General features: G+C 41.3%; 1 protein-coding gene across 2 annotated transcripts in view; it reads left to right on the top strand.

Annotated features, from left to right (window-relative positions):
* adamts9 (ADAM metallopeptidase with thrombospondin type 1 motif, 9) overlaps window positions 1–16,945 on the top strand; it is a 45,852-nt gene extending 28,907 nt beyond the window's left edge. Inside the window, exons 28-40 of one of the 2 annotated variants that reach the window (XM_082533686.1) lie at window positions 107–283; window positions 4,542–4,712; window positions 6,239–6,415; window positions 8,453–8,623; window positions 8,825–9,019; window positions 10,104–10,233; window positions 10,572–10,666; window positions 12,378–12,472; window positions 12,622–12,755; window positions 13,137–13,228; window positions 13,586–13,690; window positions 14,496–14,604; window positions 14,774–16,945. In XM_082533686.1, coding sequence (XP_082389812.1) covers window positions 107–283; window positions 4,542–4,712; window positions 6,239–6,415; window positions 8,453–8,623; window positions 8,825–9,019; window positions 10,104–10,233; window positions 10,572–10,666; window positions 12,378–12,472; window positions 12,622–12,755; window positions 13,137–13,228; window positions 13,586–13,690; window positions 14,496–14,585 — 1,632 coding nt within the window. In that variant the 3' untranslated portion in view covers window positions 14,586–14,604; window positions 14,774–16,945. Of the gene's footprint in view, window positions 1–106; window positions 2,687–4,541; window positions 4,713–6,238; window positions 6,416–8,452; window positions 8,624–8,824; window positions 9,020–10,103; window positions 10,234–10,571; window positions 10,667–12,377; window positions 12,473–12,621; window positions 12,756–13,136; window positions 13,229–13,585; window positions 13,691–14,495; window positions 14,605–14,773 lie in introns of those variants that run through there. The other variant, XM_082533687.1, reaches the window with a different exon arrangement.

Here is a 16,945-nt window from a genome sequence, read left to right as displayed (position 1 = left end):
CATAAGACAGGCATATTTTGACATGAAAACATGGCGGTCAGCTCCTTTTTTTTTAATCCACAAACTTGCATCTATAAAATGCGACCTCTCTGTGTGCCGTCCTCAGTGCACGAAGCCATGCGGAGGTGGGATAAAGACAAGGCTGGTGGTGTGTCAGCGTCCAAACGGCGAGCGTTTCAATGATCTGAGCTGCGAGATCCATGACAAGCCCCCAGATCGTGAGCAGTGCAATACTCAGCCATGCCCGTCTAACCCCCACTGGAGCACAGACCCATGGACCTCGGTACGCTCATAAAAAAAACCCAAAACCAAATACTCTATAACCGTTTTTTATTGTTGGTTTTTTTAACCTCACATATGTTCAAATGCATGTAGTCTTACTCTTTCACAAACAGTTTTAAAGAGGCAGGTTGACTGTGGTGCTTTTACACTGGAGATGTCACACTCCAGCTTCTCCAGCTTTTTACCTTTAACCCCCTCCACTTACTGCTCCCTCTCTGCAGCCGGCAACTGCTCAGTCAGTTTTTCCTCAAGACATTTGGAAAGATTCATTTCTGTTGCACTTGAATGGCAAACATGTGCTTAATATGCCAAAAAAGTACGACACACAAAAAAATAATACTTCAGTGACAGCTGTGACCGTAAGAGTTTTTTTCATGAGTAGTTAGAAAACTGTTGTTGAGCCTCGTACTAGTTTTCTCTTCTTTTTATTTTAATAATTCAGGATTACGTTGTATCACAATCAAAGTTAGTTTTGTAAAATATTGTTTTTAAAAGATAATTTATTGAGAGATGTTTTCCTTTTTATCTCTTGTAAATAGTATTAACTTTAAAAAAGTGTCTTATTTGGTGTCTTAGCTCTTTGTATTCGCACATTTAGCCAATCATTGTTCATATGCAAATACTGATGAATGTTTTTGTATATCAGGAATATACAATATGCTGCCTTGTTCTTTTATTATCCAAAGAATGGCCCACGATCTCCACGTATGAGGTGCTACATGATATAGTCGATGTTCTGTTAAGAACGTAAAAGGCACCACCTTACATATTGACTGTATATGGGCTGTAAACTATATATACATCTTTGTACTATATGCATCTATGAAATGGCTATTATATTAGGAATTCAATTTGTTTTAAGGCACATGTAGAGAAGTTACTAATCTTATTTAGACACTTTATTTTACAGTTTATGTATCTACCCCCCTGAAAGCAACAACACTGTTGTCCCGTAATGACAATGACAGTGAAGGAGACATACGTCAAGTCAAAAGTGCCTGAAACGTCCAGTATCAGTAGTAAACACCAGCGAACAGTGGCTGTACTGCCACTGTAAAATAAAGTGTCTCTTTCCGACGAGTTTGTGGTAGTTAGGCCGGATAGCCTTTGTATTCCAGTTTTGGGTTTGCACCCAGAATTCCTTAGTGTGGCCAAAACAGTAGTTTTAAATCCTTCAAAGGTGCTTAATATGAGTGTATTTATATTATGTTAGTTAATGTTTGCTTTGTACAGTAAGTACTTGGAGTTGCTATATATGCTATGCTCAACAATACCTCACTTGGAACAAAACACAACTCAACTAGCCATTAAACAATGATGACCTGCATAACAGTGGTGCTTTTTCCAAACAAGGGAGATATGAGATATAAATATTTTTTCAAAAAGAGAACCTTTAAATTTTTTTGGTTGGTTAGGTGTTTATTGTGGCACGTTGCCTCTTCTGTACTTTTTTTTTTTTCCATGAGCAGTTTGCACTGATCTGATTGATCAGCTAAATGCAAAGTGTATCACAGATCTGATGAAATAATGTTTGAATTGTCTTTGACTGTCTCAACTTTAAGAGAACGGGCTGTTAAATGTCATGCTTTGAAACATGTAATACCTGTGACCACAGGGGAAGTTAATGGTGTTTTGTATTCAGAGCTCTTACTCTGAGCCAACCTAATGTGTCTACCTCAGTCTCTGTTATGATTGCCCCCCCTGCCGTATCTTGCTCTCCCTTGCACTGGAGGGATTTTGGCTGGCTAAGATTAAGCATGAGTTATCGATGCTACCCTGCGCAGATGCTGGCCCTAAACACAGATCTGTAGCGCGTGTCATCTCCTGCCCCGTAACGCTTAACATTACTGTGAGGACGGTTCAAACTGATCCAGAATCTGTGGTTAGGGTCAACTTTGCCTGAAGCCCACCCAGTTGACTTCTCTTGGTCATAAATGTCTGTACCAACATCACACCTTATTTTAAGGGCCTGTTAACACAGCAGTGAGTACATTTTTACCACACGTCATTTACTAATGAGAACTTTTACTTGTAATGACTCCCACGTGTGACTGTAAGGCAGCACAAAACCAAATCTAGGTTGAATCAGTGAAAGTGGAACACAATAGTGAATTGTATCATAATCCCCTCCAGTTTCATTTGTCAGTCTAAGCAGTCAACCTCTTGTCGCAGAATAGCAGTATAACACAAACACTATATCAACAGGCTCTTGAAATAAGTATAATGTATGTCTCTTATTCACAAATGGCAGTATTAGTCTATGTTTCAAGAATATTTCTGTATATTTATGTAATTACTTGTATTTATTGTTCATTCATTATAATGTTATGTCAATATTTAATTTTTTTTTACAGATTTGTTGGATTTCTGTTCATTTGCAGAAAAGGTTACAATTAAAGTGAAGTAGAGGTACTATCGAAGGCTTTTTTTCATTCTTGCCTGAATAAAAAGGTTTACATCACATACAGCGACCACACCGAGGTCGCTTTAAATTGAGGGAAAGACACGACTTAAAACTTGCTGGTGATTTGCACTGACTGGCTTTAAAAATAAATGAAATGCTGAAATTGCAGTAACTGATCCCTGCGCCAGCCTTTAGCAACATTCATTAATGCTAATAGCATCAGTGCTTGCAACACTATACTCCTGCTGCTAACCCCCATATTAGGATTTCACCAGCCCAAGCTTTTTGATAATTGCAGTGTGTTCATGCAAAGGAAGTGGCTTTTATTGTTTAGTGCTTTAGGTTAAAAAATGAGAAAAGAACGCTTGCAAATAGGTTATAAAGAAGTCCTCTTTTCACGAGCGTTACCCTTGTTGTTTTATGCGCTCAGGGCTTCTGATGACCTCTGTCAGCGAGTATGTTCTCACCATGTGTCAAGAGTTCAAAGCTGTTTCCATTAAGGTAAATCTCAGTCCTGCGGGACAATGCCTCAGCGTACTTCCCATTGCATTTACTGTGCTCATTCACTCTTAATGCACGCTGAGGCTTTTTCGGGGAAGCTCGGCTATGGAGTTGCTAGCGCCCTTTGCCCCCTTTCTGGCAGGCCCCTCTGCTCTGGTCTAATGCGGGTTAATGACAGTGGACCATTGTGGGGGCCTTTGACAGTGACTTGAATAAAAGGTGGCGTCAGCAAGACTATTCAGTGGTGCATTGGCAGGTCAAAGGTCACATTTGATCTAGTGAGGGGCCCCATCCTGATTCATCCCTTCAGCACAGACAGACTTGTGGGAAATTACTCGTGATCTAGATTTAGAAAAATGAAATAAAAGACAAAAGCCAAACAAAATAATGTGACATTGGTGGAGGGCAGATAGATGCCATTCCACAGTGTGTAGACCAAAGATCTGCCACTAAATTTCATGGGTGGAAATCGTCTTCTCAGCTATGTTTATACATCAGCACTGTCAGTTATTTTACACCAATATATGAAAAATAGTAATATATGCTATAATAGTAATATGTCTCCTTAAAATAACCACACTGTGTCGATATGACTCACGTTTGTCTTTATTGATTGTATAAACAATTTACCTGCAAGACAATTACGATAAATTAAGTACATTACAAAATGCACTGGCATGCCTGCGTTTATAAAGGGGAACAAGCACTTTAGTCGTCCCTCCTTTTACAAGGCTTCCTACCTTTTCACCTCGTTGAATGAGGCGAGGGGTCACAGCTTGTTCCTGTCTGGTACAGTCCCTTGCTGATCAGGACAGAGCCACATGCTGGGCCACGTACTCGTTCAACTCTGAGCCTGTCGCTTCCCATCCATCCCCACATGCAACGCCCCCTTTGATTATCCAAGCACAGTCCAGCCCAACTCACTCCTCCCTTAGTGCTGCTGTGTGTGTGTGAGTCTGCCTGTCACACTGAGTTAGCTTTTCAGTAACGCGGTGAACCCGGAGGTGAAACAAACTGCTGCCGGGATGATCAGGCACGCTTTACCATTGGACCACCTCTCCCCATGTAATCGGGTCTCACCTCCTTTTTTTGTGAGTGACAAATAGGGCCCACGAGTTCACAAATACTAATGAGATTTTTTCTTCATTTCTTGTTTATTAAATCCCATTTTTAATGCTGAATAATCAATTACAGTTAAACTTGATATCAACAAAATACCCCCTCAATAAAAACAATAAAAAGGAAATTATTAATCTGAGTTTCATTGTTTTGAAATGTGTCACTTTTTACGCTTTCTGCTTTAGGTTAAAACATACTTCTGCTTCTTATTGGCCTCCTTATTTCCATCTTGCAGTGCTCAGCCTCCTGTGGAAGAGGCTTCAAATCCCGCAAAGTGAGCTGTGTGACCCGGTCAGGACGTCCTGTCCCAGAGGAGTACTGCCAGCACGCGTCGTCCAAACCCAGCGAGCGGCGCCGCTGCAGAGGTGGACGATGTCCTAAGTGGAAAACTGGCAACTGGGGGGAGGTAGGACTCTCTGACCCAGCCATTAAACACTTCTCAGCTATTTGTTCTCACGGTGCCAGACATGTTGGATTTGTTTCTCCCTCGTAGCCCCACTTTAATACTTACAGGCTTACAGGCAAGTATATCCATATGTGTGAAACAGGCCACAGCTGAACCTGACTGCCTTCATGGACAATGCTAAGCCACTAACTGAGGCGTGATTGCTTTTAAACATCACATGGTGGTTTGCCAGGGTGGAGCCAGAGTCTGAGGTGGTGTACGCTGGTGCTACGGTACCGCCGTCCACCAAGTTGGGCAGCAGGATGGATGTGCACCCCTTCCTTTGTATTTGAATTAGAGCCAGTGTAAATCTACCCCTTTCATCTCTATAGCTTCTTTTTCTGTGGTCCTCAACTTCCTCTCCTCTCTGTCTCCATTCATCCCCTCTCCCACTTTTTCTTCCATGCCCTCTTTCCCTTCTTTTTCTTTTTTTAAATTTTATTTTTTGCCTCACCAATGGGAACCACATGTTGGTCTTTTGAATGTGCTACTCGAGGCAATACACTCGCATCATCACGCCAAACAAACTCAACAAAGTGCACCTGGTCGTTGCCTTTCAACACCTTTTCTCTCAATAGGAGTGGACTGAGCACACAGAAACATCTTACATGTCAGAGAGGATGTGCGTCCCCCTCTAAACAGCTGTGGAGCATGACGCAAGGAGAAAATGATACTCCACTCGAGGCTCTTAGTCAAGCACAGCACAGCACACTGGAGTGCCTCAAAGTTCAGCTGCTTCACTGAGTTACAAATAAATGGACACATAAATATGCCTGTAGTAGATGCATCTTTATAGGTTGAGCTCCAGAACACAAACTGCCTTACACCTCCATCACTTTATTTGTCTCTAAATCATCTGTTATTACATAGGCGTTATGTGATCCAGGAGCATTACATTTATATCAGTGAAGTGCGGTCTGTCTGAAAGGAGACAAAAATTGGTTAGTGTAAGATATCGTCTTACAAATATATCTCAAACAGTCAAAATAAGACAGTTGTTTTACGTTTCAGTTAAGGTTAAGGGCAGAAAACGACAGGCATCCCCCCACCTCCCAGTCTCATTCATTTTACCCTCGACACGATGTGCTCTGTATGTCAGCAGAAAGGACACGCTTTCATTTCATCATTTCATTTCTGCTCTAGATTAAACACAGATGTGCCAAACCACTTTCCAGACTTCAACTTTGATTCTTTACATATCTGTAGAACTGGCATTGATCTGATACAGCTTGAACGTTTACACAGACGCTTGGTTGCTTTTATCATTAAAATGTAATTTGCATAGTCTTTTATTATCATTGTTATAAAAGCATCTACCTGACATTACAAATGAATAACATAGTCATTATGGCAAAAGCATTCCCCATAAATAAATACTTTAGACTAAATCAGTTATGAGTCTTCTATATAAAAATATATTACAATGGATAACTACTAACACAGATTGAATGATTTCATTGCAAAGCTCTTACCTGCCCTGTCTTTAGTGTTCAGCGTCCTGCGGCGATGGCATCCAGCAGCGGGAGGTGTTCTGCCAGTTTGAAGACCAACGGAGCTCGCAGGAGACCGGCTGTCCCCAGCGCTCCCGACCAGCGTCCAGCCAGAGCTGCCGGGTCACCGACTGTCCCTCTCGCTACCGGTGGAGAGAGGAGGACTGGCAACCGGTAAGCCAGTAGAAGTCTGCACAAACAAACACTGTAATCTGCATGCTTAAACAAGTAGTTCTAGTGCCGCGGATGAATTTGCTCTGACATATCTGGGCAAGGATGAGAGTCTCTGCTTCTGTAGGAGGCACAGCTGCCTGTCAGGAGGCCAAAGGGGAGGGGAGCAGAAGAGGCAGATGAAAATCAGGCAATCCCTTTTTTCCCCTACCCCAAAATAACTCAAGTTCCTCTCATTAGCGAATTAGTCTATTTACTTAAACTCAAAGACGACGCAAAAAGTATTCAGTTTGGCAAAACTGTTAATTGGCACTGAGGATCCAATAACCAGTCAGATGGTTATTCTAATCTATACTCAAACAAAAGCGCTTGAAAATTGGTTGAGAATTCAGTGAGTTGTAATGATTCTCATTTACACAGATCTGCCTGTTACTTGCCCCATTATTAGTGCCAGGAGGGAAATGTACTCTTTACTGCTAAGAGATGGAGTTGGAGATCTCCAGGGTGGAAATGTTACCTTTCTTTTGGATATAAAAAAAAATCAACTTTTGCTGTAAGCTTTTATTTAGGAACTATTTTCTTCCTTCTCTGCTTCGGTCAGTTTGGATAGATGAAGAGCAACAGAGAAAAAATAACTAAATGATTTTGGGGTGAGCTGTCCCTTTAATATTAACCATTTTTATTTGGTGCAAAGTAATGATCAGCTATTTTCTGCAGGATAGAGTCTGCACATGTTTGCTGTTTATTAGAACGGGAAATGCACCAGGAGCTCCTTCTTCACTTTGCTAATGTGATGGTGAATGTGCGTCACTAAACAACATGAAATGCCTTTCTGAAAGAAGAGTCCAATCACTCTGCAGAAGTGCTCGGGGGTCCCTGCCTGGGTGTCCCATTTAACAGCTGGAGGCAGTTAAAACATTTCAACTAGGAAGTATTACCGTGTTTTAGACACTTACACTGTACCCACACATAATATAGTTACATCTCACACAGGCAGTATTTCTTACAAGGACAGGACACAGTATCCTGTCCCGGTACATCTCAGAATGAAATATAGTATCTTTGGCTACCTAAAACCTGAGTACCTCTCAGGACAGCACAACTCGCTATGACAGATTAAGGTAATTCGGTTGTTTGACAAAGTTAAAGATATTAAGAGTGAAAAAGACCTGCTGGTTGACTGCTGAGTGTTTCTGACACATGTGGAAGCCTTTCTGGACCTTTGATAAATCTTTATGACTCTTGCAAACTTGAGTGTTGTAATATCTGAACCAGCACATAAGCCCCTTTACAAGGCATTATTACAGTACATGATTAAAAAAAACCAACAAATTAATCCCAGTCACCTCATTCTGCTGCTCTTATGCTTTTAATACTTGCCACGGTGACTTGTGCAATGGCACGAAATGGTGCTAACTGGTTTTTATTGTGCCCATTTTGCTTTTCCAATCTTTGAAATGGAAATTTATCTAGTATAGGTCAGGGGCTGATCACGCAATTCTGCACTTACTATTAGATTGTTACACCCTGATCATAGATATCTGTCTCTCTTTCCAGCCTTGTATACCACAAATCTCCTCAGAGATATATTAAGCTGTGCTGCTGATCTGCGCTAAAGCAGCTCTGTTTAGAAAATATACATCATTTATATTAGGTCTGATCTAATGGGCTGTTATAAAAGAATGGGATGAATGGGTACCATGCTTCAAGTTTTACTTTCAAAATAAGAAGATGATTGTTGTCTGACAGTAAGAAAAAAGCTCTTTTTTTGGGCCAAGGGTCTAGGTGTTGAAACTTCATCTATGATCAGACATGCTGTTGGCACGGGATGTGAGCACTGTGTTTTTCTTAACATCTGTATAGCCCAAAGCAGTGCTTAATGACTGAATGCATGCTTTGCTTGAACTGGAGCTTCCTTGCTGTGTGTGCATTGTATATTACAACTTTAATTTGGCAGTGCCACAGAGTTTCCAATAGTACCTCTCTTTTTCTATTTGTACTCTCTGTGAAAGATTGTTTCCTGTCTTGTCTCCTCTACAGTGTACTAAGTCGTGCGGATCGGGTCGGCGACAACGAGCCTTGAAGTGCGTGGACCACAACCAGCGGGAGGTCCACGAGATGTACTGCGTGAACCAGATCAGACCCCCAGAAATAGAAAGCTGCAACACCCACGCTTGCGAATTCATCTGGATTACAGGGGAATGGACTGAGGTGAGAGTCAAACAAGCAGACATCTAGATCATTTTTTTGTCTTCAGGTCTTAATTGTAAAAGTTGTGTTTGAGTTAAATTGGTAATGCTTTGCTCTTCAGAATGAGCATGCAAATCACCACCTTTCAGTCCAATGACGCGCACATGATGGAAAGTACACTGTTCTCTTTTTTTCATGCCGGTGATTTATGCTATCCTCCAGTGCTCAGCCAGCTGTGGCCAGGGCTACCGCCAGCGTCTGATCTCATGCAGTGAGGTGCATGTGGAGAATGACAACTATGAGTATGGCCATCAGTCTTTGTCCAACTGCCCTGGGACCCCTCCTGAGAGCTACATGCCTTGTAATCTGGGCCCGTGCCCTCTGCTGCAAGAGTGGAGGGTTGGAATCTGGGGACCGGTGAGTGAGTCTGGACTGCCTAAATGGGATATAGCGATTTATCAGTATATCAAAGGCAGATTGATGTCAATCCTAAATGCATGATAAAATGGACTGTTTTTCACCTCGCCAGGCATGACTATTGACTTTAAATTTTATATATATATAATTTATTTTTTTAATAGAATTAATCCAAAATATATTTACTCTCTTTTTTAGTGATGATTCATGGCTTTCTTTGACATTAAAACAGTAGCAGTTGGCTGATTGTATGTGAAAAATCTTGTCTTCAACTAGTGTTTCAGCATTGAGCTTAAACCCTGGTCGAATGAATCGTGTCCATTTTTTTTAAAAAAGTGACACTTCGAAGACAGAATGTCATGTTTCGGCTGTGTGCAGGCAGGAGAAGGACCCAAACGCAAAGCTCACCACGCAGGAATTAAACTCAAAAAGCTGCTTTATTGCAGAATGGCACGAAAAATAACAAAATTAAACTGGGTCATGGATAAACTGACACATAGGGAAACACAGCCATGAGGGCAACTACAACACTGACGAAGAGAAACACAGGGCTTAAATACACTGAGGGATAACGAGGGAATGAGACACAGAAGGAGAGCACAGCTGGGAGTAATCAGGCTGGACGAGACAAGGGAAGCAAAACTAGAAACGCTGACATGAGACACGGACCTTCAAAGTAAAACAGGAAACACACTGACTGAACTCTAAACATGTAAACTTAACAGCAACTGGGGAGACAGAACATAGGAACCTGAAACATGGGACAGAAAGGCACAGTAGACACAACGTGGACATAACAACGCCACAGGGAAAGAGTAAAACAAAACACAGAACCTCTTAGAAAATAAAATAGGAAACCTAATGAAACGCAGACATGACTGCATGAACTTGACAACATAACAGACATGAAACACTTGAAGGGCAAGGGAGACTTAACAGGGACACAAGGGGACTCTAATAACAAATGAACTAGAAAACCTAATGAGCTTAACCATATACTATAAACATCAAACACAGAATTTCTGACAGACTTTCACCTGCAAGAATTACCTTCGGACTGTTATGATAAGTTGCTTCCTTTCAGTGTTCAGTGACTTGCGGAGATGGAGTGACGGCGAGGACGGTGCAGTGTGTATCAGCCGGTGGTCAGAAAAGTGACGGGTGTTCCCCAGATGTAATGCCAGAAGCCAAAAAGGTCTGCAGGAATCCAAACTGTGAGTGCTGAGATAAAACTCCTTTCTTTTAACAAAGGTCAAGACTACTAGGATTAGACAAAATCCAAGGAATGGCTCAACACGACCTAGTCATTTCAGAAATCTGGCCTTTAGTGAAATATTTATGAGCCGAAGCAAACATCAAAGATTTACTGTTTAGCCTGTTTGCTTCCCCACGGTACCGTGGGACGTCAAAGTGTGAGGGGTGTTTCATTTTCTTTGGTTCGATAAAGAGATTTGCCCCACTTGATGTGACTGCCAACATTTGCACATTTGTGCACCGTGCGAGCCCGTATCCCCACAGAACATATATTTATTTCTTCTTGTGTTTCTCCAAGGCCGTTTGCCTTCTAGCTGTCAAGAGATCCAGACCATGAATGGCCCCATGCCAGACAGTGAGCATTTTCTCAGCATACAAGGCAAAACACTCAAGGTAAGATAATATCAGCTTATTACACCACAAATGCTCAAAGCACAGTGTGAGGCCACAGCTGATTTGATTAATAATGGGGAAAACGCAGCTGAAAAGTAGGTTGCTCTTGAAATATTTCTAATATCTTACCCGTTATTTTATGTTTTTTTATGTTAATTATTCCATTTCCTCTATCCAAACTAAATAATTCAGACCCTGTCCGTACAGGGATTTTTGTGGATTCTCCAAATCTTTTAGAATATCATGTACCAAACAAATCCCTTAAAGTGCAACGAATCAGTAGATAAAATGATGATACTGACACAACTCAGGACTTTATTTCTTGCTTGCTAACATATAAAATAGGAAGTGACAAACTATTTAAAACATATTTGCTTGTTCAAATGAAAGGACACATAATCGGTGAGCATTTCACCAAACAGAAAAGATTTTTCTTTGATTATTAAGCTTTACGTAGTTAAGGTGCTCACACACAGTAAAATATACAAGGCTGCGAGCTCCTTAACCAGCGCAGTGCCCCAGAGCCCACGCAAATTATCCTGAAGGTCTTCCCTCCTGAGTTAGCTCTCCGTGTGTGAGAGAGCTCAAGGTCCCAGCCTTGTGCTGCTTAGGAAGGCCCAGATGATTTGTAAGTGTGTGGCTGCCTGTGCTCATAAGTCCTACGTGACGCTGCTGCCTGAACCTCTCTGCCCCACCTCTACTTCTGCACCTGAGCAGAAACCCCCACCACCACACCCATATATGCATATCCGTCTCCTCCACATCCCCCCAGTTGTGTCTTTCAGTGCATCTCTCTCTGTTGGCTGTGTTTATCAGTGTAGTTTTGACTCCGTCAAGAACAGTTTGAAGCCAGGTTATGGTGCATCTCGTCTAGTCATCCCGATAACGCTCGCACTCAGCTCACAGCCAAAATCTCCACTCATATTGTCAGTCGCCTGCACTGTGTCCTCTGCCCCAGCGTCATGAAAAAGGAGCCTCCCAAACAGTTCTGGTTTAGTCATTGTGTTTTACAGAAGACAAAGATCTTAAAAAAGCTTTATATACCAAATATATACACCTTTATATTAGTTAAATGAAGGTGTTCCAGCATGTCTTGAGGAGAGATCCTACTGGGAAAAGTTTCTGTCATATTATGTATATTAAGATGGACTTGGCTCCCAGGTGTGGAAAGTGAAGCCAGAGCAAAAGTGCATCAAACCTGCTTTCTGCTTATTTTCCTTGAGTGGAAGCTAAGAAGGTCCGATTTGAGGATCAAAGAATGCTCCTCTACACTGCTCACATCTTTGATCTCCTCACGTGCACACTTAACTGTGCCGGCTGCTTAAAATGAATTCTCACTAAAATCTTTAGGTACTTTTCAGCCACTGAGGCTTGTATATGAGGTTGCAAATAGATGTAGTACTTTTCATGTAACACAGGAAATCTGTCTTTTTGTCTGACCATTACATACTATCATTTGCCAAAATATCCACAAGCTCTTGCAGGATTTAGGGGGTTTTAATTGTTCATTTTAACATTTCTCTTCTTGTCGTTTTTTTCAACTCCTTACGAGTGTTATTTTTATTTCTTTCCTCCCCTCTGCACCTTGTTTGTACTTTGACAAATCTTCCTGTATCTTCCTATCACTTCTATGCCTTTCCCTTTGCCCCACCTCTGGTCTCCCTCCTTTACTTACCCTCTTGCTCCTCTGCTGCTTTTTCTTCCTCCTCAGGTCTTCTGTGCTGGAATGCAGACAGAGGCTCCGCGGGAGTACATCACCTTGGCGACGGGTGAAGGGGAGAATTTTTCAGAGATCTTTGGCTTCAGGTAAACAGGAGGATAACAATAAAAAGCCATTTTCATTACAAAAACTCCACCTGACTCCTGGCAGTGTTATGTTCTCTGTAAATGAAGAAATTCCATGGAAGTGTAAAGTTAAGATGTCAAGCTTATTTGGCAAACGTGTGTTTTCCCAGGCTCAATGACCCCACCCAGTGTCCAGCCAATGGCTCTAGAAGAGAAGATTGCGACTGTCGAAGAGACTACAGTGCCGCTGGCATCACCACCTTCTCCAAAGTCCGCCTGGACCTCAGCAAGATGAACATCATCAGTAAGTTGCCCACAGTCTCACAGCATCCTGTGCAAAATGTTAACTCCACATTACTTCAAAATGAGAACTTCCTTTGGCATTTAATTATGTTCATGCTCACGAGGGTTAATGGGCTCAAGATGTCTTTAAGGTCCATTTAAGGAACACATAATTACAAGGCTTGAGGGGATTAAATGAAACTGCTCTAACTAGATGGAATTATACTGATATGAGTTTGGCTCAGCCTGAAACGCAGGCTGGATTTATAGGTAAATAGCATAAGATTTGCTCACCATGGCAGATGCAAGTCACGATTATTAAGGTTCATTCGAGCTACTATAGCGACTAATGCCTAGAGAGACCTTTTACGAGATCACTTTGTTGCTTTATCTTGATCTATAGCTACAGACTGGCAGTTTGCGTTTACCCACCAAGGCAAGAGTGTTCCATTTGGTACAGCTGGAGACTGCTACAGTGCCGTTCCTTGTCCGCAGGTGAGGATGACGACATCTATTATAATTATTTTGCTTTTCATATCAAGAAAAGCCAAACTGTGGCAAAAAATAGATAAATAAAATGTCAAATAAACTGCTCAGCTGACCAAGGACTGCTTTTCTTATAATCTAATATCTAATCTATATGATAAGTTGTCTTTTATGTAAATAATACAATTCATTTGCAGTCAAATATATATTTTTAATAATAATAAACCCCTTTCCTACTCTGTGATGTTGTGCTTCTTTATTTTTCTGTAGCTCACTGCACATCAGGCACTTAAAGGTCTCTGTATTGAAGCAGAGAGCAAGATTTACTCGCATTTCTGTCCTTTCTCCATCCATCTGTCCTTTTAGGGCCGCTTTAAGATCAACCTGTCAGGAACAGGGCTCAGGCTAGCTGACGACACCTCTTGGATGTCCCAGGGCACCTTTGTAGTGAAGACGATAAAAAAATCACAGGTAAAACATCACATACATGCCCAGAGGATTAATTCACATACTTGCTTTGTGTTTGCACAGGCTGCAGATTAAGCAGACATAGCTCCAAAGGAGGTTCGGTGTTCAGAGCTCCTTGCTGAAAGAGAACCTTTATTGGGCAGCTGCTCTCTCTCAAGTGCCCCCTACAACCACCCTCCACTTTTTGAAATGGAGATCAGGCTGGAGAGTGCTTTTTGGCAGGGCAAAAATAGGAGGAAGTAGAGATGCCAACAAGTGTTCGGAGTCTGACATCCAAAGCCAGCTGGCCCTCCTTTGGGCACTCCAGGCAGTTTAGATAAAGCCTTGTTGGGACAGCGGGATGAAGACAACACTCCAGTGAAAATCAGACAAAGCGCTTACTAGGCGCTTTGGCTTTCATGTCATGGGATAGTGAATTTGGAGCACTCTTCTAATGCAGTTTCCGATTTGCTTCTAGATGTTTGCATGAAACTACTATTAAGTTGCCTGCTTCTGTTACCTACGCTAGTGAAATTCTGTTAGCTCACATTTCTCGCTTGTTTCTAAGAGGCTGTTTGCCAACCTTTAGAAACAAACCTGCTTGGTGGGCCTCAGACGTTGGTCTTTTAAAAAAAACCCAAAAACAACACATTTCAGGGTGCATTTAAATTTACGCGTCAGGATCTTTTCTACAAAGATTCCTAAAATCATTAACAAGAAAAACAAAACTTTAAAGAGAAGAATTCACTCAGCTTCTTTTGTACCTATCCTCAAATTCTTGAAACAGCAGATAGTCACAGTACCCATGTTATTATTCTCGTGTCCACAGGATGGCAGCAGAGTGTCAGGAATGTGTGGAGGCTATTGTGGTAAATGTATACCGTCCTCTGGTCACAGTCTGCCCATAACAGTGGAATGAACACAAAGCCATCAAACAGGTGAGGTAAACATGGATAACAATATGTAAATATGAAAAATTTTCTGTCAAAAAACAGAACTATAATCTGCTTTTGCGCTCACCGAATGCATTTTTTGATGTACTGCTACTCTGCAGGGTAATTGGCTTTCGTGGCTCATGTCTTCTATCTCTCTTTCTTTGATCTGCAGTGTTGTGTTCAGGTGCTCATTGTGTGAACATGTCCCTCCTTGGTGCTACAGCCAACTTTGAGTTCAAACCGTTCCAAACAACCTCTTTTTCCTCCTGTGTGTTTTTAGCGTAATTTAAAATGATGTAAATACTGTAAAGAGATGGATAAAATTTATTATTTATTGTACTGTGCCATTTATTTTTTATACTGTAATGTAATTTAAGTGTTTTGTTTTCCAAAGCACCACACCGTGCATCAGGCAATAACACCACACAGTTGCCTTTTTGTGAGATTTTTACCAAAGTAATGCGCTTTGTATTTTGGCATTTGCCTGTTTAACTTTTTAATACTGTCATTACGCCACAGTAATTCTGTTACAGCCATTTTTGTTGTAGTTGCTGTTGTTGGTGGGTAGTTTTTTTTAAATAACTATTATTAAAGTTGTATTTAATCCAGTAATGTTATTGTGATGCTCACCAGACCTGTGGTTCTCATGCAGCGAGGTGTCTCCAAGCTATCGGCCTTTTTTTTTATAGCTTCAGAGTTTGTAGACGCATGTGTAGATGGCCATTATGTTGGCCACTGAACGGAGGTGTTCATGTTCCTCCTTTTGTGTGATGAGATGATCTCTTGCAGTAAGTACATCAGACTCTATGTACAGCTACTTCAACTTTTTTCTACATCCTGTCAAAGTCCAAATTTCGCCGCCTCAGTGAGATGTTGTTTGATTTTTGTCAAAATCATCAACAACTACTTCATCTATTAATTGTAGGTTTAGGTCATCAAGCACGTATGCAGGGAAGAGGAGAGTGCATCTTTCGAACTGAGTTACAGCCTCATCAGATGATGAGTACCAGGGTCAGGTGCAATACAGGTCAGGTGTTAGTGCCATGTATTTTTACCGCTATCCTGGAGATGCTGAAAGTTTAGTAAAGGTATAGGTTATAAAAATGGTTGAGTTAAATGGACCAAACATCAGATTCTCTGTGTTCCTGCATATCTCTCAAGTAGTGTGCAGTGGCTGGGGAGAGCCATTAGCTTTTAGATCTTACAAAACAAGCAGGTTATCTTATCTGGAGCAACTTGAAAGAATTTCATAAGAGAGAGAAGGGGGGGGGGAGACTTCACCTCAGGCCTATAAAATCCTAGCAGTTATTCCGGAGATCTATATAATGTGATGGTCCATCCCTGGAGACACCCTTCAGACTGCTGAGCTCACAGGCCCTGCAGGCCCTGATTTCTGTCCAGATGCTGCTTGCAAACCATTACCTCCTGTACCTCACATTCTTTTATTCCATCTTTGTTTTGAAGAGTCTATCGAAACTGTGCATACTCATCTGCTCCTGTTTAGATCAACCTGACTTGTTGTTCTGTGTGAAGATATCAGGGTACTTCTTATTTTGTGTAAAAAGTCTGGGTTTTGTATCTATGAAGCCACTGATGTGCAGTATTGTGAGCTGTCCTTGTATTCTGTTTGTTCTGTGTGGTACATCATGCAGCTACATCTGATTAAGAAGCCTTATTTGTGCATGTAAGCTGCTCCATATGGTGCTGTTTCAGTGCCTTATATAAAAATGTGCACATTCAGCCAAAAGGGAATTCAGTGCAGTTTTAATCTGCCGCCAAACAAGTACAAAAGACACAGGGAAGAAGACGTGTTGTGTCTTACTGAAGACCACAGCTGACAGGTGCTCTTCTCACTGCGAATGTCAGAATGCAGTTCTCAGGTGTCATAAAAGAAGGGATTCTTGTATTTAACTGTATTTATCTTATTATTATTTGTTGCATACCTGCTGCATTTTTATCAGACATATAAAAGTGTATTATTGTCTTCATATATATTCTTTGTTTTATATGCAAATATTTATTATTTTCTTTTCTTGTGAATGTACATAAGCCTCGATCATAAACGACTATGAATCACAGCACAGTATTGCCATAAAATGAAGCATCTCGCCAAGCGTTTGTTGTTTTATGAGTGCGTTTATTTATGTGTGTCATATTTGCATAAATTGTATAAGCACAGTTTGGTGGTGCCGCGTGAAAAGGATGATTTATGTATGAGAGCAGATGAAGCAAAGATTGGTGGGTAATAAAATGCCTGGGGTGCACTTGTCTGTCTGCTTTTTGCACTTATATATCATTTTCACTCCAGTTTGTCCTTCACGTGTCGTCCGATTTTAATACCCGC

Source organism: Aulonocara stuartgranti (assembly GCF_965226115.1).
Source record: "Aulonocara stuartgranti genome assembly, chromosome: 5".
Taxonomy (NCBI): domain Eukaryota; kingdom Metazoa; phylum Chordata; class Actinopteri; order Cichliformes; family Cichlidae; genus Aulonocara; species Aulonocara stuartgranti.
The sequence above is the reverse complement of the archived record's forward strand: the minus strand, read 5'-3'. Positions and strand labels throughout refer to the sequence as shown.